The following is a 27338-nucleotide window of genomic DNA, read 5'->3' as shown; positions in this document are numbered from 1 at the left end:
ACCCCACCCCCCACTAATTCTCATTCTTTTCCTAGACAGGTAGCGTAAGCCATTAGCCCCCCCGCAATAACCCTCACGTATTACCACGTCAACAACAACAACAAGTAAGGAAGGGATCAATATACAGAGCAGTCGGGAAGTATTAGGACAGTGATTCATTGTTGTGTAGCTTCTGTACAGCAGAACATTAGAGTTGAAATGACACAGTGGTGGGGTGTAGTGTGAATAGTGTAGGGTCAAAAAGATGTCGGTCACATTAAAATAAACTTCAACTCACCATAATAAAATTAAAATTACAAACTGCTCGGTTGCTGATATGGAGCCAAAACAATGGCAATCTGTCCTAATACTTTCTGATTGAAAAGTAAATAGAGCTGGTCAAAGGAAGAAAGAGACAGATAGAGGAAACTGAAGGTCTTGTCCCCGCGTCCTGCTGTCAGCTCTCTCACATCCAGCCGGCCTCAGATGAAGACAAACACTTCCTGCTGCTGACAGAGGGACATCTGTGTAGGCTATGTATGTGTGGCAGGATAGTGGTGGTGGGGGGTGGGGTGGGGGGCAGCATTGTGCATCGTGTGTCGTCCAGAAATACACACACACACACACACACACACACACACACACACACACACACACACACACAAACAAACGCCAATATCACGAGACAGGAATTGTACATGTGATGCAACATAAGCACTAAATCATAGCACTCTGCCCTCGTGCAATCAGACAGCAGAGTGGCTACGCAGGAAGACAGACATTACCTCGTGTCTAAAACACTCGCAGAAATACAGGCGTGTCCAGAGACAGAAGTCTGAGGCCACACTGACACACGGGGAATGTTTTCTTTCTCACGGGCCGAGTGGAAAAACAGGCAGGAGTGCACGCTGAAATCAATGTCAGACACCTGAACAAAGCAGTTTAGCCAAGGACAGCTGAGAGCACATTAGGCATGCATCCTCGTGGATGTCCTTCCAAACACAGGAAGGGAAATTAAAATCCCATTCAGGCCCCCCATGGGAGCCATGCACTGGAAGGTTACATAACTGTCAGCTGCAACAGTGATGGCTTCCTGTCAAAAAGAGAGAGAGAGAGAGAGACAGAGAGAGAGAGAGAGAGAGAAAGAGAGACAGAGAGAGAGAGAGAGAGAGAGAGAAAAAGGGGACCTGCCATGTTTTGAGCAATCTCCCTGTACGCAGCGGATACAACTTAGGCACAGTGTCACCATGAAACCAGACTTAGGTGAACCTGTCAACTGACACATCCCATATGGCTACAAGGGCCCGTTGCCAAGTTCCACTCTCTCTCCTTCCTGTAAACCACACGCCCTGCCCCCCCTCAAACACACCACCACCACACCACCATCCCCACACCGCCTCCTAATTCTCCAGCCCAGAAAAGTACAGCTGAAGATGTTCCGCGGATTATCTCCACAAGGAAACCACGTGCCGGCATTTGTGGACAACATGCAAAGTGTCCACCTTAGTTAATCTACTGAGCACGCACACCATGCAGAATACTAGCCAATCACGTCTCTAGCTAGCAGGGTGGCTATTCTGCTTCACGTGACACTAAGGTTCGGTTTACCCACCTGTGCTGCTCTGAGGGATGCCACTGACAGACAACTCCATGGCCAATGCGAGTGCTGCAAGGCGCTCTCCCTACTTTAAGTGGAAGGGAACTGTTGCAACTAAGCTCGACTCAAACGTTTAATGCCATTATTAACACTACTTACGGCTTTAGCCAACCAAAGACAGCGCCCAGTTAAGAGGAGTACACAGGCAGGGCCCTCCCACCTGCAACTTTTACAGCAATATTTTTAGCCGCAAGTAATTTCAGCTCTGCACACATCTTTGCCTTCACAAGTCAGCTCTGAGAATAAATAAGAATTCAACAATATGGAAATGCGGACGCCTCAACGGCTGTGTGTAAATGTACACTTTGATGTAAGATGATAAAAAGACTGGTTTGTATTGGAAGAACTACCAATTTATTCAGTAGGTGCAAAAGGAATAATGTGTCAACTTTTCATCAATATGCATGCTTGAACATAAAACACCATGCATGTAATAAGAGCTCTTCACTGGTGTACTAGAGCCTTTGCACAAAAATGAGAAGCAATCTCTTGAGAGAGGGAGGGAGAGGGAGGGAGAGAGAGAGAGAGAGAGAGAGAGAGAGACAGACAGACAGAGACAGAGGGGAAAGAGAGTAAGAGAAATGTTTTCATTAAGTGCCTTGCAACATCTTATTATTTTCACTCAATTATCTCCTGCCTCAAACTGCAAATGGCTGCTCAAAAGGTAACAAGTGCACAAAATAAATGTGCAACACTGTATGCAGGTCTCCACTTTTCCCCTTTCCTTAAATGTGAAGATTATCTATCTCTGATTACCACTGAAACCTGCGTTGCCTAGCAACACACAATTAAGAAGTATGCTTTCCAATCGTCTGCAAGGGCTGCCCATTATCAGATGAAGTTACTGAAGCAACAAATGTCAGCTACATGCAAATGAGTTTGTTGTGCTAAAAGTGTATTTGAGTGGGGAAATATGGCTGCCACCGTGACCTTGAGCAAGCAGCGTCTATTTGCATGAAGCTCGAAAAGGGAACTCGCACCCCTGCTTCCCCCACAACTCCTTCACCCTCCTCTGGATCTTGCACCTCGCTTCTTATTTCCTTGACAACACAAGAAGGGAAGCCACTTCATAAAAGTCATTACTCTATAACAAGTGCAGCAGCCCACAGACCCATTAGAGAGGCAGGCAAGATGCAGGGTTACATGGCTGAAAGCAAGGTTAAAAGATTTAATTCTTCCCTAAGCTCATCAGCTCTCATCAGCAGGGAAATATATCAGCTTGTTAAGAGGAGAAATCAAGGCGTTTATGTAGAGAAATAAGCTAAGATAATGCCTCGCTGGAGAATTCATTGTCACTATAAACTGAACACAAAAAGCTGCCACACTATTTACATTAACCTTGTATGAGACAAAAAAAAGTTCCACGGAAAAAATAAACATAATTATGAGTTCTGCGAGGCCACTGAAGATAAACAATAAATATATTCACAGGAATGTGGTGAAAAAGAAAACACCACTGTAAAAAAGAAAAAAGAAAAAAAAAAAGACAACTTTGCTCTTATTGTTTGCAATACCACGTTTACAAAACCGTCAAAAGTAATTTCTTTTATGGCTCTCAGTCTAGACAAATGTAAATGGATTCTTAAGAATTTGTAAGTGAGCATCATAACTGCTCATCATAACTGCTCCCACAGCTGTGGGATGTTTTGGAAAAATGAGGAAATTTCCTTCCAATGTACCTACCTACTTGTCTGAAATGACAACAATTGACTTTGTTTAGAAGTACAAACAAATATGTGACAGAACATTTACCTGCGCTGCAATGCAACCAGAATTTCAAACAAACAACAGGGTGTCTATAAAAACAGCTACCTATTATAGTCTACACAACTATACATCCAATTAGTGTAATTGGATTTGAGGCAGTTAAGCCTCCGATTAGGAGAGAGTCCTGTGTAAAATAGAATGGCATCTACTCTGCATCAAGGGAATAAACTTTTACATACTAAAGACAAGCTGGATGTTTATGTGTTTTTGATATTCACTGACTTTGTCCTGTAAAAAAGAGATGTAGGAGTATATTAAGAGAAGAGCTGCTAAACACCTTCTTCTGTCTAGAGCTAGCAAGAGTCAAACTGTTTTGTGAGTGTTCACCTATTATTACATTTTTAGCAGAGTGGAACTACAAAAACTTCTGACCGATAAACAAAGTGAATGAAAAGGACCAAAAAATGTTGAACTCTATAACTGGAGCACTGCTCATAAGAAATGTTTCAACTTGGTGATGAGACAGGATCCCCTCCGGCAAATGGCACAACTCTGTTGCAATACGTGTATAAATAGTTGCGTAATTTTGAAAAAGATCTCTCAGAGCAAAGCTACTTAACTTGTCAGATGCATCTTGCATGCTACTTCCCCATTCAAAGAGTTGTCAGTGTGATGTTTTGTAGTATGCCAAAGAATCTGCCTATTATATACAGAATTAAATCTCACTATACATCTAGTTTATCTATAAAATAGAATCAGAAAAAGGAAATTATTACCAATACCTACAGAATAAAATATACAAATCAGCAACGAGGACAAAGAAAACAGGAGAGAGGGTTTGAAGAAATTAGCGAGAAAGGTGAGGTTTGACATTACTTGTGTCAGGTGTGGTGGCCATGGTTGAGACTATGACAGGTGGACCAGTGCGACGTCCTACCATCTTGGCGTTGTTCAGATTTTGCGCTTGGAGATTGGAGGAAGAGGTAGCAGGAACAATGGTACTCTCAGAGGCAGCACTGATTCCTTTCCGAAGAAGTTGGGGGCTGTGAAGGGGGCTTGGCGCTGCTACTGGCGATGCTGGGGGAAGGTTGGGGGCTCTCTTCATCAGCTCCATTGGGGAATAAGAGCCTGAGAAGGTTTTGGGTGCAGCTCCAGGGGTGCCCGGGGCTGGTGGAGGCTGTTGTCCAAGAGCAGACATGGCAAGACCAGTGTGGGCATTGTACATGGAGAAGGGTCTTCCCTGAGTCACAGCATTGCCATATCCTCCAGGGCTGACTGGAAAAGCTCCACTTGCCAGGGGCCGTGCTGCTGGGTAGGTGGTGGTCTCCAGGAGGTGCTGGGAGGGTGCGCTGCTGGGTCTTCTGCCAAGAAATTCTCCCATCCTGGGGGACATGGTCTGAATTGTGGTGGGAGGTTGCTGCATCAGGTTGGGGTCCATGGTCAAACCCTGGGGCTGCATGTAGAGGTCATTGCGATGGCTGAAGCTGTTGGATCGTGTACGCGGTGCTGTCCCACCTGTCTTGCAACTAAGCACCACACGGGACAATACGCGGGCCTGGGCCAAGTTAGGGGCCACAGAGCGGACATCATGGTCCTCCATCATCCCCAGCGTGGCAGTGGAATCAAAGCCATGTTGCAGCAGGAGAGTGATAGTGCTCTCAGCCAAGCCTTCAGATCGCAGGAAAGCCAGGAAGGAAGGGTCCACCATCTTCTTGGGGTCTGCAGCACTGGGATGGTGAAGAGGCAGGCTGGAGGTCACTCCAGGTGTGGCAGCCACCAAGGCTGAGCTGGGGTCATAGCTTGGGTCGTAAGGCAGCCTCTGGGAGGCTACAGCTCCATAAGCCCGGGGGAGAGCTCCGTCCATTCCGTGAGAAGCTGGGTCCACCACGGAACTGGTGGCAGCTGGCTGGCGGGGGTCCAGGGACAAGCTGTTGATATTGTTATAAGCTTGGCGAGCAGAGAGAGACGGTGGCTCGGCAGCGTAAATAGGAAGAGGGGGCTGAACCCCGTAGACTGCAGTAGCAGGAGAGCTGCCACCAATACGCTGGACGTCTGGGATCATCTTAGATCCCAGAGTTTCCCTGTACAAACGGCTCAGCTCATGAACGGGAGGGGGAGGAGGTGGCGGAGGAGGCGGGGGAGGGGGTGGAGGAGGAGGAGGCGCAGGGGTAGGTGTAGAAGCAGCAGCCAGCATGGAAGGTGTGGCCCTTGCCTGTCCTTGATCCCAGGTAGGCCTCACCCCCCCAGCGCTGGGCCCATAATGCGAGGCTGATCTGGTGAGCAGGTGCTGGTTATCCCTATAAAACCCAGATTCTTCAGGTGGCTGACCAGATAAGGCAGCGTCAGCCAGGTAGTAATCCTGAGGTAGTGCAGAGGCCCGGCCTGCCATCGCTTGCCTGAGGTAGAGGCTGCTGCTCAGATCGGGCACGGAGTTCTTCGTCAGCAGCTGCTGCCCATGCCGATCCTCCTGGATCTGCCTGTACGTGGAGGACTGGAGGACTGGATCCTGTTTCTCACCAAGATCTACTTGGTGGTGAAACCACACGCCACCGTCTCCCCCACCCAGTGCCAGAGAATTCCTACGCCCCGCAATGGTGCCGCAGTAGTGACAGCGTCTTGCAGCACTGTCGTTCTGGCCTTCAATCCATTCAGGACCACGCTGGCCCAGAGAGCCACCAAAATGCGACTGCTCACTTGAGTTAGGCATCAGTGAAGACAATAAAGCGGACGGCTATAAAAGCGGAAAATAGAGCCGGGTATTTGTTTCAACTCTCCAGTTACACCCCCCACACCCACCCCCCACCCCCCCAATCAAAAAGGAGTGGAGAGAAGAGGAGTAAAGGTGAAGCATGAGCCCTTTTACCTGATCTGCAGCTGTAGTGCCCCCCACCCCAGCCCCACCCCTCCCCTCACTCTTAAGTGCAAGCTATCATGTAGCTCCCTGCTGGCAGCCTATCTAAATAATTCAGCCCTGGAAACATTAGAAATCCATGAGGAGAGAGACACAACATGACAAACACATAGAAATAGCACACACACACACACATACACATACACATACACACACACACACACACACACAGTAAAACACACCTTTAAGGCGAGGCTCTACTCCTTTCTACAGCAGGTATCATGCTTGTGCTGGGCAGCACGCTTACATTCCTAACTAAGACCGAGGGTAAAGAAATTGGGCTGAAAACTCATGCTGGACAATGACAACAGAATGGAGGAGGGGACGAGACGCGCTAATCCAATGGGGTTGATGCACGCCATTGGCAGGGACAGTCCTCTCGTCCACAGCGTTTGCCACAAGGGGATTAGCGTCAAACTAAAACCTGCTTAAATCCATTGCCCCCTGTGACATCACTTGAACCAGATAGTGTACATAGGCAGCACGCTGCTGAGGCCCCTGGATGTGTTCACTGAGTGTAAAGCTACAGTGTTTATGGTGCTCAGTGGTTACTGCTAACCCCTCCACTGGCCTGCAGCCGGCATCCCTCTGGGCATGAATGGATATTCCCAGAGGGATCGGGGAGGTTGGGGACTGACATACTTGCTCTAGTGTGTCCCTCGAGAGAGAGAGGGATTGGAGGGGGGTTGGTAGCAAAGGCCAGACACATAAGTACTACCGAGGGTCAGATTCAATCCAGTGGCTACTAGAGGGAAGCCAGTAGATGCTCCACTCAAACCATGAAGAATGCACAGCCTCCTCTACTGGGCAACGACAGATTCACATATGTGAATACACACAAGCAAATACCCAAACAGGCAAACACAAGCAAGCATGCAAAGAGTGAAGAACATGCAACCGTGCATAGTCTTTGTAATAAAAAAAAGTGTTTGAGTAATGCAGAATCTTTTTCCACCAATCGATGGTTTATAAAGCATCAGAAAATAGTAAAAAATGTCCATCACAATTTCCCCAAGCCCAATTTTTTTTTTTTGTTTGAATTTTTTTTTTTTTGTTTGAATTTTTTTTTTTTGTTTGAATTTTTTCAACAGTCTAAAAACTGAAAGTTTTACAGTTTACACTGATACAAAGCAGGGAAAATCAACACTTTTAACCATTGAGATACATGGTTTCACATCAGCATAATTCAGGAGCTGCAGAAGTTTCTTTATCTTGAAAAGTGTCATACTGGGGCCAGGCTATACCTGCTTCCTAAAATGTTGATTCACACAATGAATCAGCATGAACTGCACTTTTAACGAGGCTTATTTCCCCTCGCAGAGCTTGCACTTTGCACCTACACACACACCAGATGTACAAGAGAACAGATGTGGCTTATCTAAGATGTTGCCATCAGAGATAACCGCCAGTGTTTACTTGCCATGACAAGAGCAATGTAAACACAAAAAAAAAAAACAGTGGCAGGAGGAGAAGAGAAGGGAGCTTTGATAAGTGTGTGATGGGGGGGGGGGGGGGGGGGGGGGGAAGCTGATAAAGCGGGAGGCTGCCAGCTTTGACTTCACCTCCAAGATGAGACAGTGTGGGATAGGACAAGGCATGAGGGGAAGGGGATATGATTGGACTGCACTGGACCGTGACAACTAGATGGCTTCAAGCCTGTTTCTATTCTGTGCTTTATTTCTGTTTGAAATAGGCAACAGGGGTTTAAAGGAAGAGTTTTCTCAGCGTTCTCCTGAAGCTGAGACACAGAGACAGCGTGACTGAGATGGGCTAAATTTATTGCAGTTTAGGAGTGACAGGAAACTGCTATAGTACTGTCTCTTTATGGTGTCCCACTACCTGTCAAGTCACAGAGGGAAACGCTATAACCAGCTTGTTTTCATTTTAGAGCTTAAGTGATGCAATAATGATTTAAGACCAAAAAAGAGAAAAACTGATTGTTTCATTATGGAACATCCAAATTGGAGAACATTAAGTAGGTCAAAACAAAAAGAAATCAGAACAGTTTCTTTTTCCCTATGGCCCTGAACAGTCCAGGATGATGCACATGTGAAGGATGGTTTCTTTCATCGGAGGTAAAGCATACCTAGCAATTTCCTTGCAGTGATTTCTGAGCGCTGTCCTCCCAGGTCTGAGTCTCCCCGCGCTTTTTTGTGAGCTGTAAAACACACCATTAATCACTGTGTTGTATCTCTCTACGGCAATCGCCGACAATAACTTCTTTTAATAAGCCCCTTCCAGGGCCATGTGTCACTCAGATCCCCGCTTCCCGACAAAATATTAATAACAATAATAAACATCTCAAGTACAGTCGGGCTAGCGTTGCTAAAAGTGAAACAAGGATATGGCATATCATATCTCCTGCCATGCAAATTGCTGCATTTCCCACAATTCATAAGCAAGAGAAGCTGGGGTACCATATTCATCTTGTCTACATCCTCTGATATGCCTCTCATGAGAGCTGCTCCATAATTAAGTGAGCATGCTATATTACACTCATCAAGCAACAGGGACTCTGTACTTGCTAGCATGAATAATATAATAGAAGAAAAGAAAACCCCCAAACTTACACAGTGGATATTTGGTGAACAGCATCAGAATTGATGCCAACACGCGGCTTGCTAGCTCACAGCCAATCCTACAGCTCTGTGAAAGACCTCTAGGTACAATGTGTTGAACAGACGTCCAGCAACAGTCATGCCTTTGGAGCAATCTGGCCATCTTTCTAGGGCACAGGACGCTAACGGCAGGACTTGGCAGGCAGGGCAGGGAGAGATAGCTGCAGAATGATTTACATAGCTGCGACTCTACAACTGCTGATCCATTAAACTTTCATAGGGACTTCATAAATTAAAACCATGACTGGAAGAACTTGAAAATTCTACTCAATTACTGTGATTGTACAGTATATTAAAGTTTTAACGAGCCTCTGGGCCTTTTTTCTTGCTCTAACACAAGTACAGGGAGGAAGGAGGGGCAATGAGGAAAGAAAAACACATGGTACCAATTCTGGTCCGATGGCTTTCGGAGGACTCACATCTGCTGTGTTATCAAGACACCGTCCTCCGCCTCTTTACCACCTCACATCTCTGTGGTGTATGACACAGCATGTCGCACGTTTGTACGGGTGGGAGGACTGTGGGACCGAGTGAGAGCCGCTACTCCAAACCTTCTATCAACAGGGCGAGACCTGCGGTAGACTTGGCGAGGCGACTGATTCGAGTTTTGTCTTCCATTTTAAAGCGGGTTTGGTTTGTTCCCGTCTTTGCCTCGCGCGCAGCCCCGCGCTCCGCCTGCCTATCATTATCAAGCCAGTGGCCCATACTGCATCACAGATGGGGCAGACAGAAGGGAGAGACGACAGCCCGCTTGCTTTTTGGAGAGACGAGGAGTGTGCAGCTGAGTGAGAGAAGAGGGAGGGAAGGAGAGCAAGAGAGAGAGAGAGAGGAGAAAGGATGGAACAGAAACTGTGATTTGCTTCCACGTCAGTGATGGAAAAAAAGGTTTTGGGATTCTAGTTCAACGAAATAACACTTTTACAACACATTCAACGAAGTAGAAATACAGTGAAGGGTAAACATACAGTACATACAGAAAAGCCAAAATGTATGTATTTATGGTGATCAGTGGAGGCCAATCCATGGTTTACAAAGGTCGGTATGTTCCCTCGCATTTTTTTTTCATCTGACAAAATTAATCAACTAGTCACTCATTAGTGTTTAATATTGTCTTAACCCAAGCAGCAGCACAAGACCCTAAAATCCCCAACACAGAATACAGTGTAAAGTGAGCAACATTCGACTTCTTGATTTAAATCAATTTAAAAAAAAAAAAAAATCTGAACAGGCTTCTGGTGTCAGCATTTCACACTCGACAGTTTTCAATCCTCTATGCTACGGATATGTCGCGGCCTGAGGTTTGACACCCAGCCTTTATTCTCACACGAGCACCGAGCATCAGCCCACCACTCACTTGTGCTTGGCACAAAAAACAAACAAACCCTATTCAAAGCAAAGACAGACAAGAAGACAGTGACATCTGCAAAAGAATGGACACCTGACTGTGCATGAAACAACCTCTATCAAATAACAACCTGTCAAACACAAGACCACAGAGCCTGTAGCCATCAGACGACATGCTATGCTATGTTTAGACAACAATAAATGAAAAAGCTCGAATATAATCAACACTGGAAAGAACAATTGTCTGCTGAACTACTTTTGTGTTTTGTTCAGCAGCTCATATGGATGAATTATATTCCTAATTACGCAACAGTAAAGCGCCATCATGTAACACGACATTAATAAAATGCAGATGTTGATTAAAACATTATCTGACTAGATTAGAGCGGCTCTAATCTAACCCAGAGGGGAAACACCATTGCAGTCTACAAGCAAAAACAACCATCTTAGCAAAGCGGGGGGGGGGGGGTGAAATATAAAAATAAAAACAGATCAGGAGCAGAACTGTCCTCCCTCCCAGCCACACAGCCCAGTTGCTGCAGAATGATAAACATTGGTTCAGCTCAAATTAAGCTGAGAACATGAAAGGACCTGAGGCTGGGAGGAACATGGGCCATGGCAGATCACTCCTCATCTCTTCAGATGACAGAAATGAATCTCTTCACCCCTGAGAGAGAGCGAGAGCGAGAGAGAGAGAGAGAGAGAAAGAGTGAGGGAGAGAGAAAGCTTCTCTCTATTCCTCATAGCGCTGAATTAAAGCTGATGCTTCCCAGCAGTTGCTTTGATTGAGCTAACTAGCAGCTTTTGATAAAAACAGTTGCAACCAGCTCCCTGCCTCCTTATTTGCAGACAGGCCAGATTATGCTAAATACATATCAAGGACTTAAATGGCTTAATCAGCCTTGTCATCTCGCCACCGGGTTTCCTTAGATACTGCATTTCTGATCCCTCTGCCATAAATGCTGATGTAAAAACGCAAGAATTAACCATTTGGGCTGTGGTATAATATGAAAAAAATATATAAATGTCTTTCAGTGTCAGGAAAACAGTAGAAAGAAAGGCAAAGGCTCTGTTGGACAGTGCAGAGAAAGTGTGGTCTCAGCAGACGTTTTTCAAAAGAGAATGCTCCAGATTTCCGCTTGAAAGAGATTGAGGAGGGACAGCACGACTCACGGCTTCAGCTGCTCTGTATCTGTTTGCCAACTGCGGGCCTGGCTGTTGCGTGAACCTGGACTAAGATGAGTTGCTCCCGACAGTAGCCAAAGAGGCCCTGTGAGGATTTTTACCTGCATGCGAAACAAAAAAGCAGAGCCTCGCTTCATGTGTGTTCTTTCCCTGCGCAGAGACAATCACCATGGCAGCCTTATCACGCCGCTACACGCAATCAGTGGGACAACTTTGCCTGGTCATTGGCTCATGAACAAATCACAAATCACAAGCTGTTTTTTTTGTTTTTTGTTTTTTTCTTTTTCTTTACGCCCTCACAATGGCCGCCAGAGGACTGATTCACTGATCCTGTATGATGGCCATCTGGAGGGCTTGTGTGTGTGTGTGTGTGTATTTGTGTGTGTGCGTGTGTGTGTGTGTGAGAGAGAAGGAACATCGACAGGTATGCTCACCATGAAGTAACTCTGCATGCATCACAGCAACACCTGTTACCGTCTCTCTGTGCGTCTCTGGTGGGCTTTGAGCACATGCCCAGCAGAGCAGACTAACTGTTGTTCCCTCAGGAATGACTAACTACCTCAGATGTCTGATTCACATGGATGCAACAGCTGGATGTGGACCGACGCCCTAATCTGGAAGGATTTCCACCAATGAACGATCCACCTGTGCTATGAAATTATTATATGACTCGCTCTCAGAGCTAAGCGATTAATCAAAAGTACTGGAGTCTTATCACCCTAGTAATCATTAATTGATAATATGAATCCTTTAAAGCAGCGGTTCCCAACCTTTTCAAACTCATGGCCCACTTGCAAATCTCAAAAACGTTGGCGGCCCACATCCGACCCCATAACAATATGGAGGCCAAATAATGCGTTCTCAGAGCACATTGAAAGCAGGGGAAACATGTAGGAACTTCAGTTTTTCTTTTTTGTTTGTGGGGGGAGATTACGTCTCGATTCACCATCTGTCGATTGACTCTCTTTCCTTTTAATTCTGCCAGTTGCTAACCAGCTATTTCATTTTTTTTTTTTGCCTTGGATGTTATCTTTTAGCCTGAGAAAGCAAAGAAGTATACGATATGATCCAGCGGAGCAACAACATTAAAGTTGCCATCAATGGCTTATCACAGTGATGGACCTGAATACGAAAGGGAATAAGGGCATTTCCCAAAATGCTGCATTATTTCTTTGTTTTTCTTTTACAAACATTTGTCTTACATATGTCACAGTTAACAGTATTGAACGTTAATTTAATAATTTTATACACCATCTTGCATACATGTGCTATATTCTGATATTAGACTTAATTCATCTGTATTTATGCTCATTTCTGGGGGGGTTTAACAACGTGAGGACGAGCTGTATAATTCAAGAAGTTCACAATTTGTCCACATGTTGGACTTTTTGTTGACTGATACTTCTTTGGACTAAAACGCTTATAATGTGACTGATTCGGGGGAAAACATTACTTACCCTAATCAAAAATAAAAAAAATTCTGAAAACTTGGCTACGGCTCTGATTGACCTTAAGAATGAAATATTACATTTCCTTCTTTAATTTTATTTCTTTAACTGACATTGATCATGTACTGTAATGTATTCTCCTCCTCATGCATGCTACAAGCTACTGCTCCGGATTCAGCAGTGGTTGGGATCAAATACTAGCTTTGGGTTTCTTGGGCCCAACTCTACGGGCTTCATACAGGATGCGCAGCATATGTCCCTCATTTCATGTGCACAACGCTGAGGTGCTTACATCATGCTGCAAAACAAATATGCTGGCAGTGGGGGTAATGGTGCGTCTAGCTTCATTTTCCAGCACTGCAGTCATGTCTGCCTCTCCCTGCGCTGGCTCCAGGAGGGCCCAGCGGCTTAACAAGCCTCTCGGGGACCCAGACAGCAGAGAGGAGATGATTTTACCTCAGGACACAGTCTGACAGACACACACACACACACACACAAACACACGCACACACACATTGGGCAAAGTCAAACAAGTGGGTTTAAAAATGCACATCCACAAGGCTTCAGACACAGTTTATACACCCACACAAAGACTCATATTCCTTGTTGCCTGGGCTGACTTTGTAGCTATGTGCACAGCAGGGGGCTCCTACTCTATGTTCAGGCCCTTCAATACAACACCACCGCTCTCTAATCCACAACCTTAAGCCTAATAATCACCGCAGTGGTGATCCATGGTGTAAAATTGGCTACTTCCAAACATCCGTGACAGGACAGCAACCATTCAATCCCCTGCGGTAATCTAACTTGAGTTCAGATGTTTACAGATTCTCAATAACCACAAGTCACATAACAGACACGCCTACACAAACAAACAGCCGCACACAGAGAGAGAGGCCAGAGTAAAGCGGTAATCTCATTTACATCCGCCAGATGACTGTTTGCTGCTGAGGTCAACATTTATACACTGGTTACTGTAGAATCTGACATGTGCTGTGTGCCAGGAGAAAATCATAGCAATCAATGGGTATTGATCATCAATAGGTCTTAGGGTTGTGCTAACAACAATAAGGATGGTTAGCTAGGGGATGTACGGCTCTGAAGCAGTGTCAGTGAGGGAACAAAGCAAGTATATTTAGGATTTCTTTAGTAGAGCTAGAGGTATATAATTCTTTTTTAACCAGAAATATAGATCTATTATATCTTTTAACATGCAAATAACTAAATCCATGCTTTTTGACTTATGGCTAAAATAATAATCAAAATGATTCTTCTCAATACTGATGATTATCATTTGGCAAAATTATTCCTCAGTATTCTGGACATCTGTAACTGAGGAAACCTTAACATCTTTCTTCGTAGTAACAATAAAGGTTACTGCTTCTATTCATGATAATAATCCTACAGTTCAGTATCAGATAATTTACCACTTGACTTAATGCACTGGAGCTGTAAGTACAAAGAGTCAATATCACACCCAGATTAAGGTTTAATTAACTGTGAAATCCAAAATCGTGATTGTAAATATGATGCGAATTTGCAGCCTTGGTCGTGTGTATTGAAAAAAAGGCACCGCAGTGTTTGTTGGGAATGTGCAGAGAGAATAAGTGTGAGTGTGAGAAGGAATAAAAAGGTTCACATACTCATAACTTTACCTTCACAGATCCGATCCAGCCGCTGCCTCTTCACTTTGTGTTTGTCAGTCAGGGACATGGCGTCAAACACAGCTCGGCACAGGACGGCACGGCACGGCTCGGCTCGGCTCGGCTCGGCTCGGCAAGGTACCCCTCCTCCTCAGCCACAAATACTGACAAGGTTCAGACTCCTAGTGCACTGTCAGCACTATTCCCCGGGGCATACCGCCTCGGCACATACACCTGTAAGAAAAGGCACAAAACGTGGTTAAAAAAGACACACACACATACTGTATATACACACATTATTGATGTACAAGTGCAAAAAAAAAAAAAAATTTGACACAGGAAGGCATTAAAGAGTCCTTGACTACAAAGTCACTCAGCCTCTTGCTCACAAAGAGCCCAGGAAGCTGCAGGCGATAGATATACAGGAAATCAGTGAATCACACTCACACACACGCATGCACACGCACAAACACACACACACACACACACATATACACACACACACTTAGATACAGTTGGTGACAAAGTGCCCTATTTGCTCTAAAAATGACAAAGCTTCCCGGCTCTAAAAGCTCCACTTTTCTCCTGTTTGAGGTGTGTTTTTTTTCCACTGACAAACACCCATCTGAAGCTCCATCTACAGCAGCGTGTCACTCGTCACATTCCTCATTGATCGCGGTGACATTTGAGGTATCTCGACTTAAGACAAATAGTAATCTACTTCTTTTTTTTTTTTTTCCCCCCTTTACGCCCTCAAAGCCATTCAAAAACAAAAGCGGGCACACAGATACTTATTCATCTGACAAACGCTGATCTAAAAGAAATGTGAGCGAAGCTGTTAGAACTTGTGAGGAGAGATTTATCATCTGACAAAAACCAAAAAAAAAAGAAGCTCTCGAGTTGATATGCTGCACCTGAAGGTTGACAGACTGTCGTGTAATGACACATTCAGGCCAACAGAGGGTAGTTAAAATCTACTGAGAGAGGAGCACACTGTCTCAGTTACACCTCTATACAATATAGTGTCAATTCATCACATCTTTATTTCCTCATCTGAGCTCAGACTCTTCCGACTTTAGGAATTTTTTTAAAATGCGGAAAAAAAAGTGTAAATGCTCAGCTTTAAATCCGCTCACCTTACTCCACCTCTAAACCTCAATAAGCCTCATTCTGGACAGGAAAAAAATCTGGACAGGAAATAGTAATCACACTGGTATTTTCAGAATAAGTCAGTTTAAGAGAAGTTGAGATATTTGAACAGGCTGAAAATATTAGTCCACAAAAGGCGTTCAGTTCAGTGACACTGGCAGACATGCAGGCAATTATCTGCACAAATGCATCTTTGTAAGAGAGAAAACAGATGAGTGTGCATTTCTTCACTGGCAGTACATAAAGAGCACAGCGAGGATCAGCATCTTAGCGAATCAGAGTGAAATTAGTGCAACACAGGGAGGGATTATATGTTGCGAACGCCACATCATGCTTGTCCAGGACGCGAGCCAGGAGCACCTCTGCTCTCAGAAAGTGCTGAGACCCATGAAAACACGTCTCTCTGCCAGAAAGCGTCAGGGCGAAGTCATTACTTGAAGTCTTCATCAGTGCTTTGTAGTCAGATATTTAGAATGAGGGGAGCAGGAAGGAAGATGAGAAGTAGGTAAAAAGTTTAATGAAAAACAGCACCCTCCGACATTATCTGTGAGAAACTGTGTGTGGATATTAACTCTCAGTCTTCAAGTCATCAGTGTAAATTAGTCAGAATTGGCTGGTCAGGACTGGAGCTCAGGGCCGGTGTGGGTGGTTGTGAAATATGACATTATCAGGACATGTCTACACATCTGGGGACCCGTGCACACTGGGAAAATAAACAGAGCTGTTTGCAGCACCTCATAAACATGGCACCAGACACTTTTAAATATGTCTGAGGTGGTATTCGTTTTCTGTTGAGATATCTTCAGGTCATTTTTCTCTCTGTTGTTTATTTGCTCTTCAGCTAGGATTTCAGACATTTCCCAGAATGCTTTTTGACAGCCCCAAAGAAAGGCTTTCAGTGGCAGGTGGGTGTTCATACAGTAAAGCAGAGTGCGCACTGCTCAGCCTGAGAGCAAATGTAGATGTCCAGACAAGCATTTAAGCTCTGAGACAAATGCTCAACGATGTTTGTAAATCTTGTGCAGGCCAGAAATGTAGTTTCAGATAGACTCAGATAACATCTCTGTCGTTTCACCACTGAATCTCTCTCTCTCTGGTTGAACATCAGAAAAAAATGTTTCGAGCATGAACTGAAATCCTGACATCTAGCATCTCAGTTTTAGTGTGTGTTACAATCCAACATTAGCAACAGCGCCTACGTGATCAAGATAATTAATTTGTGTCAAGTCGAAATACTTCATTTTGCTGCTAATCTATTTACTTAAGACTTTAAGAAAAAAAAAAGGTGCCCTGTAGAGAAACTGCACAATTTTAGAACTGCAGGAATTATCTGCATAATTTAGTAATCTATTGACAGAAAATTAATCTGCAACTGATTAAGCAAAAATGTTTTGGTTCCAGTTTCTCAAATGGAGCGTTGGTTCAACAAAACAGACCAGGTCTTACAGATGAAATAACAAAGAGATCAATAAAGAAAACTATCAGCCAATTAATGATCATGAACATAAATGTTAAACGCAACTTTACACAATTTAGAATATTTAGGATTTTTTTATTTTTTTTATTTTTAAAGATGAGGATGCACACGTTTTGGTGAGAAACTCTAAATATAAACAAAACACCACAGAGTAGCTTTAACTGCTTCTTCACAGGAAATATCTTGGTCTACATTTTCTCGGTGGTCTGAGAAGAGAGATTTCCACCACACAGAGCGGGTGACTCCCAGGGTGTCTCTCCAACAAGGCAGCAGTCTGGCTCCAGCGTGTTAAGGGGCTGCTGGAAGGCCTCACCCTGTTACTTGATTCATTTCAGTTCGTCTCTCCGTCCGTCCTCTTTTCTTTTCATCTGTCCATCTCTCTGTAGTGCTGCTGCCTCTGAGGTCTCTCACACAGAGTCATCAATCCCCGGGCCCTCTTCCAGGGCTGTCTGTGTGTGTGTGTGTGTGTGTGTGTGTGTGTGTGTGACATGAAGAGTGAGAGTGACAGAGAGGGAGGGAAGTAGAGGAAAAAGAGCGCTCACAGAAGCTAACAAGAGCTACACAGTGGCCAAACCCGATTCTTATCCCCTTTTCTCTTTCCTGTGGCCCCGAAACTCCTTCAATGACTTTCTCAAATACACCCAAGCATGACCTCCGTTGCTCACATAAAAACAGATGAAATTGGGCAAAAGAAAAACTGAAACAAAGCCAGCAGGGCGCGAAAGGGTACTTAGGCGAGGATTTTGCAATCTCAATCCAAACACAAAGGTCATATACATGAATCTTAATATTTAAGAGGCATTAAAAGTCAGATGATCGATAAAACTCTCGCACAGCTCACTGAAAGAGAAACATTTGTGTGCGAGAGGCCGAGACATTAAATGTATGAATCCATATCTGTGACGGCCGGCTCGGTCTCCCAAGGACGGCTCGGCTGCGAGCGCAATCACACTCCACAAACCCTCCTCAATGTCAGCAGCACACAGAGATCACTGTCCGCAGAGGTGGGTGGGGGTAGGGGGGTGGGGGAGTGGTGGTCAGTCAGTTGTGGGGGGTTGAATACAGCAAAACAGATAGACACACACACGCACAAAGGAGCAGTTTCAGTGCTATAGACGTCACTGTAAAATCTTTTTCAGTTTTATATGGCTGTATATTAAATTCCTATAGGTTTCGAAGTATCAGATTTTTCATACCGTTTCTACCTGTGGCCTTCAGCAGTATCATCAGGTAAAAATAAAACTAAAGGAAGAGTTAATCAACTGACAATCTACATAAAATGAACCGACAACTATTTCTTTTTACAATTGATCATCACTTATTAGCCAAAAATTGAAGCCATTCATCAGTTACACTTTCTTAATAATAAGGCTTTGCTGCTTTTCTCTGTTTTGTATCATGAAAAATTGAATCTTTGCTTTTAAGTGTTAAACAATTCATTGATGCATCAGAAAAGGGATTTATAGATGAATAAATAATCAAAATGAGCAGCCCTAGTTTCACTCTTCACCCAACATCATGACTTTAACCACGGGAGAATATGAAAACTGAAAAAGTCAAACCGAATTAATTTGTGACAGCATCGTCTTCTAATGGGATGAAATTTAATGATGACACCGCCGTCGTTGCAATCCATCTTCCTATTGAGAGATAAACACTAACAGAATTGTCTCAGATGTGATTAATTGACTTTGCCAAAACGAGAAATTAATTTGGTTTGGTAAACAGACACAAGCACGGCCCCTGACAGACTGTCATTAAAAAAAAGCAGTGAATTCGTACTTTATTAGACATTTTGAGGGGCTGGGTTGAATGGGGTGGGGTGTGTGTGTGTGTGTGTGTGTGTGTGTATATGTGTGTCTGTGGGGGGGGCTGTCATTGCAGTTACAGTAACACTTCATGTGTTGACGCAGATGAGTGTGAGCCTTAAGAACAGAGGAGAGAAGACGTTTCCTTTTGTTTGAGAGGGACAGAAATATGTTTGGACGGGAGCGAGCCTGTTGAGAAGCCAAACTGGAGACAGAGAGAAAGAGAGAGAGAGAGAGAGAGAGAGAGAGAGAGATAGAGAGAGAGAGAGAGAGAGAGAGAGAGAGACAGAGAGAGAGAGAGTCTGTCGATGAGTTTGAGAAGATTGAATAATTAAAAAGGTCAGGCTACCTGCCTGCTGTGTGTCGCTTCACACATGCGGGCAAGCACACAAACAAACACACACACACACACACACACACACACACACACACACACACACACAGACTTGTGAGAGAGGCACAATGCACACTGGGGCAAAGACTGAACAGACAAGTCATTTGGGGGAATGATCATTTTCCCTCGAACACAGTGTAGTTTGTGAACTAATTGGGTGAATCCATAATTAATTTACTGACATTAAGCCTTGGGGTCTGCTCCACTAAGACTCCACTACTTTCTAAGGATGTTAAGTAGTACTAGTGAAGCCTCGGGCTCAGTGCTGAAGGGGAAGACTCTTGTTCTGAGGCTTCACAGTGCACATTCTGACATTTAGGGGGAGATCTCGAACAGCAATACATTTCCACATGTGCCAGTTAACTCCTCGATACTGAAGGGATTAGTTTAATGTAGGCCTCGATTTCCTCAATGAAACATTTGAGTGATGGATAAATCTAGAAAATCCATACTCTGACATGTATAGGCGGTATTTCTTACCTGACTGTTGTATCCTCAGGGAGGAAAAAAACATCAATATTAAGACATATTAAGAGCGAATTTCCTGGCCTTATTAAAGCAGAGTGACCCCACAGTATCTGCAGACGTTTGTATCTGAGACACACTGGGTCAAAGCGTTCAGTCATGACTGAATTGTACTTCAATTTCAACAACAGTTTTTTTTTTTTTTTTTCTTTAGCCGTCAATGCTCTGACATGCAGTTTAGCAACAATGCATGTGCATGTATGGTAGACATGTCATTAAAATTGCAAAAAAGCATTTGCAAGTTTTAAATATGTATTATATTGCTTTTGATTTATGACAATTACTGCATCCAAAAGGAGATCTCTTTGAGTTTCATTTGTTTGTCTGTTAGTTTGGAATTTATGTCAAAATGTAACTGATTTGAGTAAAATTTGGCACAAGTTTTGGAGACAGACGAAAGAACCAGTGATTAGTTTTTGATGAATATCCGTGATTAATTTCTTATTTATTTATTTTTTTTACAGGACTTCTTTGTTAAGAAACAATCTTTGTTATTTTCTCATAAGCTACAGCACGCACTTAACTGAAATAATAAATGATTTTCGCAAACGTATCCCAGTTTATCAGTGTTTACTTTGATCCAGATCCAGATTACAAACTTGCGAGCATTTCTAATATAAATACAAATGTAGAAGGATTGTTGAGGCTCGGCAAAGGTCTGTGCACTTTCTAGTTGCGGAGTTAATTTCAAGATTTGTCTGGTAATTATGCTGAAAAGTCTTCAACAGCTGCTGTGCTTTTTATTTATTTATTTTATTTATTTATTTATTTTTTAACATTACACCACGATAATGTGATAAAAGATCCAAAGATTAAAATGAGGTAGGATTAGATTAGATGGGAATAGAGTTTTGATTTAGATTTCTTTGAACTGTATTATGTAACCATAAATCCTAATAATGTACTACAATCTTTTACAGCCAATCTGACCACATTTTCAGTATGTGTACGCTGAAACCACAGGGATTTTATCAATCATACGATGGAATGAACTCCAAAAAATATTTGGACAGTGTTGCATCTTTTTTTGGAAAAGCAGTGCTTTGACTTGTTGATGAAATGCTGCTTTTTTTTTTTTTAAGTTCAAGTACAGGCAGTCAGAGGCAGGGTATTTTTATCTGTATTGGATGGACAGTTAGAAAGATTAAGATTATCTAACTAGTTATTTTTAGTAAGCTGCCAAATTATATTTCATTCAGGGAAGCTTTAGATGAAATCTTTCAATGAGTTGTCAAACGCACTGCAGCTCTGGAGTCTGTATTTATCTTTCCCAGCTGATGCTACAACCTCTTTGAATTTCAATGTAATGTCTCAATGTGAGTTCTGTGGTAATCCTTGCCAAGGCTGTAAAAACACGAAGCACTTGCTTTAAGATAGAGTTGGATAACTTCAGCAGTTACTTCTCCTGACTTAATTTCCCGGCGGAGTTTGACAGGAAAATTGTGAGGAGAGACAACTGTTAAAGTTATCTGACAGTGTGCAGCAGGAAGAAAGCACAGCAATATCCATCCCTCTTACAGCTGATTCCTATCAAAAGCCGGAGCTAAGCAAGCCTCTTCAGAGACTCAGAAATGAGAACCTCCTCAAAGCAAGTAAAACTTCTCACTAAGACTTTACTGCTTTCACCCAAAGAGGCACACTTCACTGGAAAAAATACCTCTATCCTCTCAATTTCCTTTAGAAATAACAAGCACACATCTCAGTGACTTGGTTGTTTATCCTATTGATATTACAATCCATTATTACCCCCTTGTTATTTTCTTAAAAAAAAAAAAAAAAAAAAAGGCTCTGTTTTCTTTCCACTAGAGCCCTATTTGAACAATGGAGGCCATTTTTCCCTTTCAGATTGTGGAGTTCCTCCAGAGGTAAATCTGTCAGCGCAGGGCCAAAACAAAGAAAGAGAAAACAGGAAGGTGTGGACACCCTGCAGCACCAACCCGACTCTACTATTAATATCAACTTACATGCCTATATCCTCAGCACCTCAGGCAGGGGAGAGTGTGATTTCCATGAACTAAACGAGGCCTGTGACAGCGTAGGCAGGTGACAGCTTGACACAATTATATTTAGCTTGGCAAGCATGCCAAACTGAATGTCTTCAAACTGCTAGAAGTGTGGAACCAGTGGCATCAGTAATGAAAATTTAGTCTTGAAATATACAAACAAGGCAGTGCTTGAAATCCGAGCTGCTGTAGCCCACCTTGTGCTATTTACATCCGATCAATAAAATCCTGTTTCTCAAAAGTTCCACAGGCTGAGGTTATCAGTGCAAGCCACAGCCGAAGCCAAAGCTGAAAACACTTCCCAGTACAGGAAAACGCCTGCAGCGCGCCAACCTGGTGAGCAGAGGGAAGGCGTGGCCTGCCTCGCGAGGGTGAGGTAAGAACTCACCCTCGCCACCAGCTTGGTGTCAGCGAGAGGCCAGGCTCCGGCTCAGACAGCCTGCTTGAGTCCAGCAGGCTCGGCCCGGTTCCCTCTGGGCCCTTCCAGGAAGAGCCAGCGTGATTCACAGCTTCCTGGTCCAGGAGAATGAGGTGCCCACGAACACACACACACACACAAACACACACACACACACACACACACACATCACTCAGCTCTCTCCCTGTGGACGGTGAGACAGCCAACTCCGTGCTGTACTTGGGCTTACATTGGGAGGAGGCCAAGTCAAACAATGTGTTGATAAAGTCCAGAGCAGAGTGGTGAGAGGAACATAGAGAGAGAGCACGAGGGCTGTGCTGCAACACACAGGGACGGGGGATTCAGACAGCCAGGAGCACTTACAATATAATTCCACTTTGTCTAATTTTCGTAGTTTTGGCTATTAATCCTAGAGGAATAATAACATTGTGCTCACCAAGTTAATTGCTAAGGTCTGGGAACACAGCATACTAATTTGGGAGAACAAATGAAGGTGAATGGTAAAATTATAACCAAACATCCAAACTGTTGGTGGTAAACATTGATCACAGTTTACAGTGTCACCCCTCACGGTTCAACTCTGACCCACTATTAACGACATTTCAGGTGCTCTCACTTTAAAGCGGCTTTGATAATCTGGCTTCACTGTTAGCTTATTTTACAGCCCATCTGATCATTTGACCACTTGTGTACCTTGTCCATGCCGCCAGGTTTCCAAACCTATGGCAATTACATACAATATCATAAGTGATACAAATGATGTTCTGAACCACAAAAAAAAAAAAAGAAAAAAGATTTGTATTGATATAAAACAGTGTTTTTCTTTAAATGCAGCATCAGCTGTGTGGTTAGGCTGCTCCCTGAGCACAGTTTAAGTGGACACATTTTGGAGAGCCGGAGCCAATAACTGACTTTACAGGAGAGCTTTTTATCCAAGCCCCCTCTGATGGGCTCACAACACAAGGTTGCCCCCCCCCCTCTACCACATCCTATCATCTCAGGCTCTACTAATGCACCATGCTTCAAGGGACCAGGGCTGACACACACACACACACACACACACAGCTCAGTCAATTAGTCCTGGCCCAACCTTGCAGCTGAGAGATAAATGGTGTGGAGTCTCAGCAGGCTTTTGCGCGAAGCTGTGCTCCTTGTCCGCCGTATGTAGAACAGGTCTCTGGAGGACAGCTAGCCCCTCCACCGCGAAGAGACGTGGAGAGCGCGGTGCTGAGGAGGGGCTCAAAGTGCTCAGGCATGTATTAAAATATCACCACGAGGACCCCGAACTCCCTAATCAGAGCTGGTCTGAGGGGCAAGAGTAGGAGAAGGAAGAGAAAGAGAGAGAGAGAGAGGCAGGGAGGGTCTGTTGGGGTGTAAAGCTGCGTACAAGATTTCAGGTCATTCCACTTACACCTCGTTAACCATTTGTTTGTGCAGTCGAGCTGTAACCTGTCTCCTGCAAGAGATCTCATACAAGCTGCCGAATGTATCCTGGGAAATAACTAAATGTGGTCACTCATGCTGCCTCTACACTCAGCTGGCTGCAGCGTCTCCCATAAATCGATTTATTTATGGCGGTCGACCACAGTATCAACATTGACCACCACATATCGATTTTCTTTTTTACCATTTCAAATCGCTCTCTCTCTCTCACAAACACACACACACACACACAAAAACATTGTTAACGGACCTGTCTGTGATAGTTGGACTGGCCATCAGGAGCACCGGGAGTAATCCTGCCAAATCAGTGGGCCGGTGGACCGTCTGTTCGTCTCTTTACCACCCCTCTCTATGTGTGTCATTCGTGGCGCGCAGAGCATGCTGCGTGCACCCTACCCGACTCAGAAAGTATTTTTTGCCTAGTCGAAGCAATATATATATATATATATATATATATATATATATATATATATATATATGTACACACACAAAATATACTGTATATATTGTTCCGTTATCTATTTTGTCACAAAGTACTTGGCATTTAAAATATTTGCAAAGCTGCACCTTATATAAAAGGATTATTTAATAATGCCATAATAATACCCTTTTTTCATCAGCTACTGCCACAAATAGAATCTCATTCTGTGGGAAACACTGGGCTGAATCTGAAAATGCCCTTTAGCAAGTATGAAACTAATTGTATCCACACTAAAACACCTGCACAACTGGAGAACAGCTAAATTTCATTTTCTTTGTGCTCTTTCTGTTAGCAAGTGACAAAATGATGCAGTCACAGCCAACATCCAGTGAGAAGTGGAAGCTCAGCAGGTTAAACTTCTGTTACTGCTGTAAACTGTTTCTCATTTACACATTTTTCTACTTCTGTAGTCAGACCACTTCATGAGTTGAAAACTGTAATTTAATTGTGGCTCATAACAGCAACCAAAACCCTGCTCAGCTGGACCGGGTCAATCAAATGGCAATTTTATGTCCGGGCACCGTTTTGTGTTATTGTTTTCCAAAAGCTCAACTTTTCCCATCCTCACTGAAATATGAGGCCAGTGATTTTAAAATGATCCCCTGTGTCGGGTGTGAAAAATGCCAATTTAATTGCATACGGAAGGAAAACAGAGAAAAAGATGCATTGGAGGCGGTCCAAGCAGAAAGCCTCACCTCCATCGTCGTAGTAAATCACGTAGCTAAGCTGCATTATCTGCAACAACATGACAATCCTTTTAACACCTGACACACCACGGTAACAAGCAACCCCCCCCCCGACATGTTATATATGGCTCCCTCTCCTCACTAACTTTTCACGACATGTCAATCCTATCAGTGCACACGCACACAGACACACACACACACACACACACACACACACCTTTAAATCAGCCTTCAATGCCAGCAGGGCGGGGCAGATGCAGGTGTTTGTGTTTGTATGAGAGCGAGAGCCTTTTCCATTGACAGCAAGAGACGTAAACACACACACACAAATACACAAACACAAACACACAGCAAGGTGAAAAATTACAGTGGGGGAAGTGCGCGTGGCCTGGCGGATTAACTGCGGAATAAAAGTGCTGATGGGCAACAAAAGAGAAAAAACAGCTATTCATCACCCTGGCACAGGATCAAACTCACACACTTCTCAAATGCCCTCCTTGAGTTATTGTGCAGTGCAGCTCTGCTGGCAGCTCCACAGATAATGCCGCCCTACCTGAATTGATTAGAGCGGGGATGTATCCTCTCTTTCCAAAGATGGAGAGCGTCCCTGCACCACTGAAGTGGAAGAAATCTGTTAATATGTTTTTAACAACTAGACTGAGTTTGTTTGTTTTTTCCTCTGTGCGAGTGTTTTTTTGTTTTTTTTTGGGGGGGGGGGATCATCAAGCATGCAGGCGTAGTGTGGTCATTTTCTCAAACAAATGCGATCTCTGCACCATCGTTGTGTTTCTGCTGTTCCTGCATTTCTCTGAACCTGGGGGAAACAAACTGGGGGGCATCTGCATGAAACTTAAATCACTTTTTACAGTATTAACTCAACATTCTGCAAATTTCACTTTGTATTCCAGTGCACACACCTATTTTTTTTGGATGTTATGGAGTCAGATGGGTGATGCGTAAATATCCCATCTTGACATCTTGGTCCAAAATAAAAGGTTAAAAGGGAATGTTAATTGCATGATTGTATCATGCAGGACTCCTGTATGGAAGCATCTGCACTGGTTATGTTTCCCCACTCATTTATTCAGGCTTTAATGTTTAACTTTAATTTGTCACCTGTCCCCCTTCATCTGATTCCTTCTACATGATTGACACGGACTAGAGCTGCAACTAATGGTCCTTTTCATTAGTAGTTAATTTATCAATTATTTTCACACTAATCAAATAATCAAAATCCAAGGTGACGTCTTGAAATTGTTCACTTTATTTGACCAACAACCCAAAACCCAGCAGCAAATTCTCACGTTTGAGAAGCTGGAACCAGAGAACGCTTCGGATTTTTTGCGCGAGTGACGAACCATTAACTGATCATCAGTCAGGTTAATCAACTAATCGTTGGAGCACTAACATGCACCGAACAGAAGCTCTACAATCTTTGCTCTGCAAGCTGCCATCTGTTACAGTTTAGTTTCTTCTCTCAAAGACCAGTCAAAGCCCCATTTTTATCAACGATCTGAACATCAAAGGAGGCTAATAAAAACCATTAATATGAATATAATGTCATCAGCTTTATCTACAAACTGCTGTGAGTGCTGCATAATATCACTGCTCCACTAGATAGGCCATTTAAATGCATCAAGTCCATGGTCATGTGTGAAAGGGGTACATACATATCTCTCTCTGTGTGTGTGTGTGTGTGTGTGTGTGTGTGTGTGTGTGTGTGTGTGTGTGTGTGTGTGTGTGTGTGTCCTCCCAGGCCCTGACAGTACGAAGCCCTACACAATAGGGGGGGGAAATGCCATGAAAAAGGATGAATCATGGGGTTGTATCCACACTGAACACACACTGACCACCTCAGGGTTTAGGTCAGTTGTGTTGTCTGAGCAGCAGCGACTGACACAAACACCACACATACACACACTCTATTTTAACACTTTCTAAAACTCAAATATTCTCCTCTGTTTTTCCATCCTTTTTTTTTTTTGTTGTTGTTGTTGTTGTTTTCAATCATGGCATAGTCGCTGTCAGAAACATTTTTTTTCCCCCCCTCAATCAGGGCATGAGAGTCGGCGGTGGCCTCCATTTCAACTCACTGGGTCATGGGGGTCGCCACGCCTTTTAAAAAAGAGAAAAGCCCTTGTCACAGCGCTAGGTCTCTCTCCTGCCTGCCACAAAATGTCTCCTGACACAAAGCCCTCGCGCTCGTATCAGCGCACTCCCACAGCACTGCCAACAAATGTGACCTCGTGTTTTCCTCCCACTGCTAAAATGAAAAAGAAAAAAAAAAAAAAAAAACTTAACTCACCTCTACCTTGCCAACTGAAATAAAATAAATAAATGAAAACAATGTGCTCTGCAACTCTGCCAGACCACGAACAGAAGTAATTTTTTTTTTCTCTCTCCACTAACTTCTGCTTGAGAAAGTTTCCGTGTTACAGTTAAGGTGACGGCTTCAACTTTAT

The 27338-nt window shown here is 43.7% G+C and overlaps 1 protein-coding gene across 1 annotated transcript in view; it reads right to left on the bottom strand.

Annotated features, from left to right (window-relative positions):
• The window catches only part of LOC111655248 (uncharacterized), a 37080-nt gene extending 31030 nt beyond the window's left edge, over positions 1-6050 (bottom strand). Inside the window, exon 1 of the mRNA XM_023406579.2 lies at positions 4220-6050. Coding sequence (XP_023262347.1) covers positions 4220-6050 — 1831 coding nt within the window. The remainder of the gene's footprint in view (positions 1-4219) is intronic.
• Positions 6051-27338: the final 21288 nt, after the last annotated feature.

This window comes from Seriola lalandi, unplaced genomic scaffold (assembly GCF_002814215.2).
Source record: "Seriola lalandi dorsalis isolate HSWRI2012SDOR001 ecotype SW California unplaced genomic scaffold, Sedor1 jcf7180002054311, whole genome shotgun sequence".
NCBI lineage: Eukaryota > Metazoa > Chordata > Actinopteri > Carangiformes > Carangidae > Seriola > Seriola lalandi.
The sequence above is the reverse complement of the archived record's forward strand: the minus strand, read 5'-3'. Positions and strand labels throughout refer to the sequence as shown.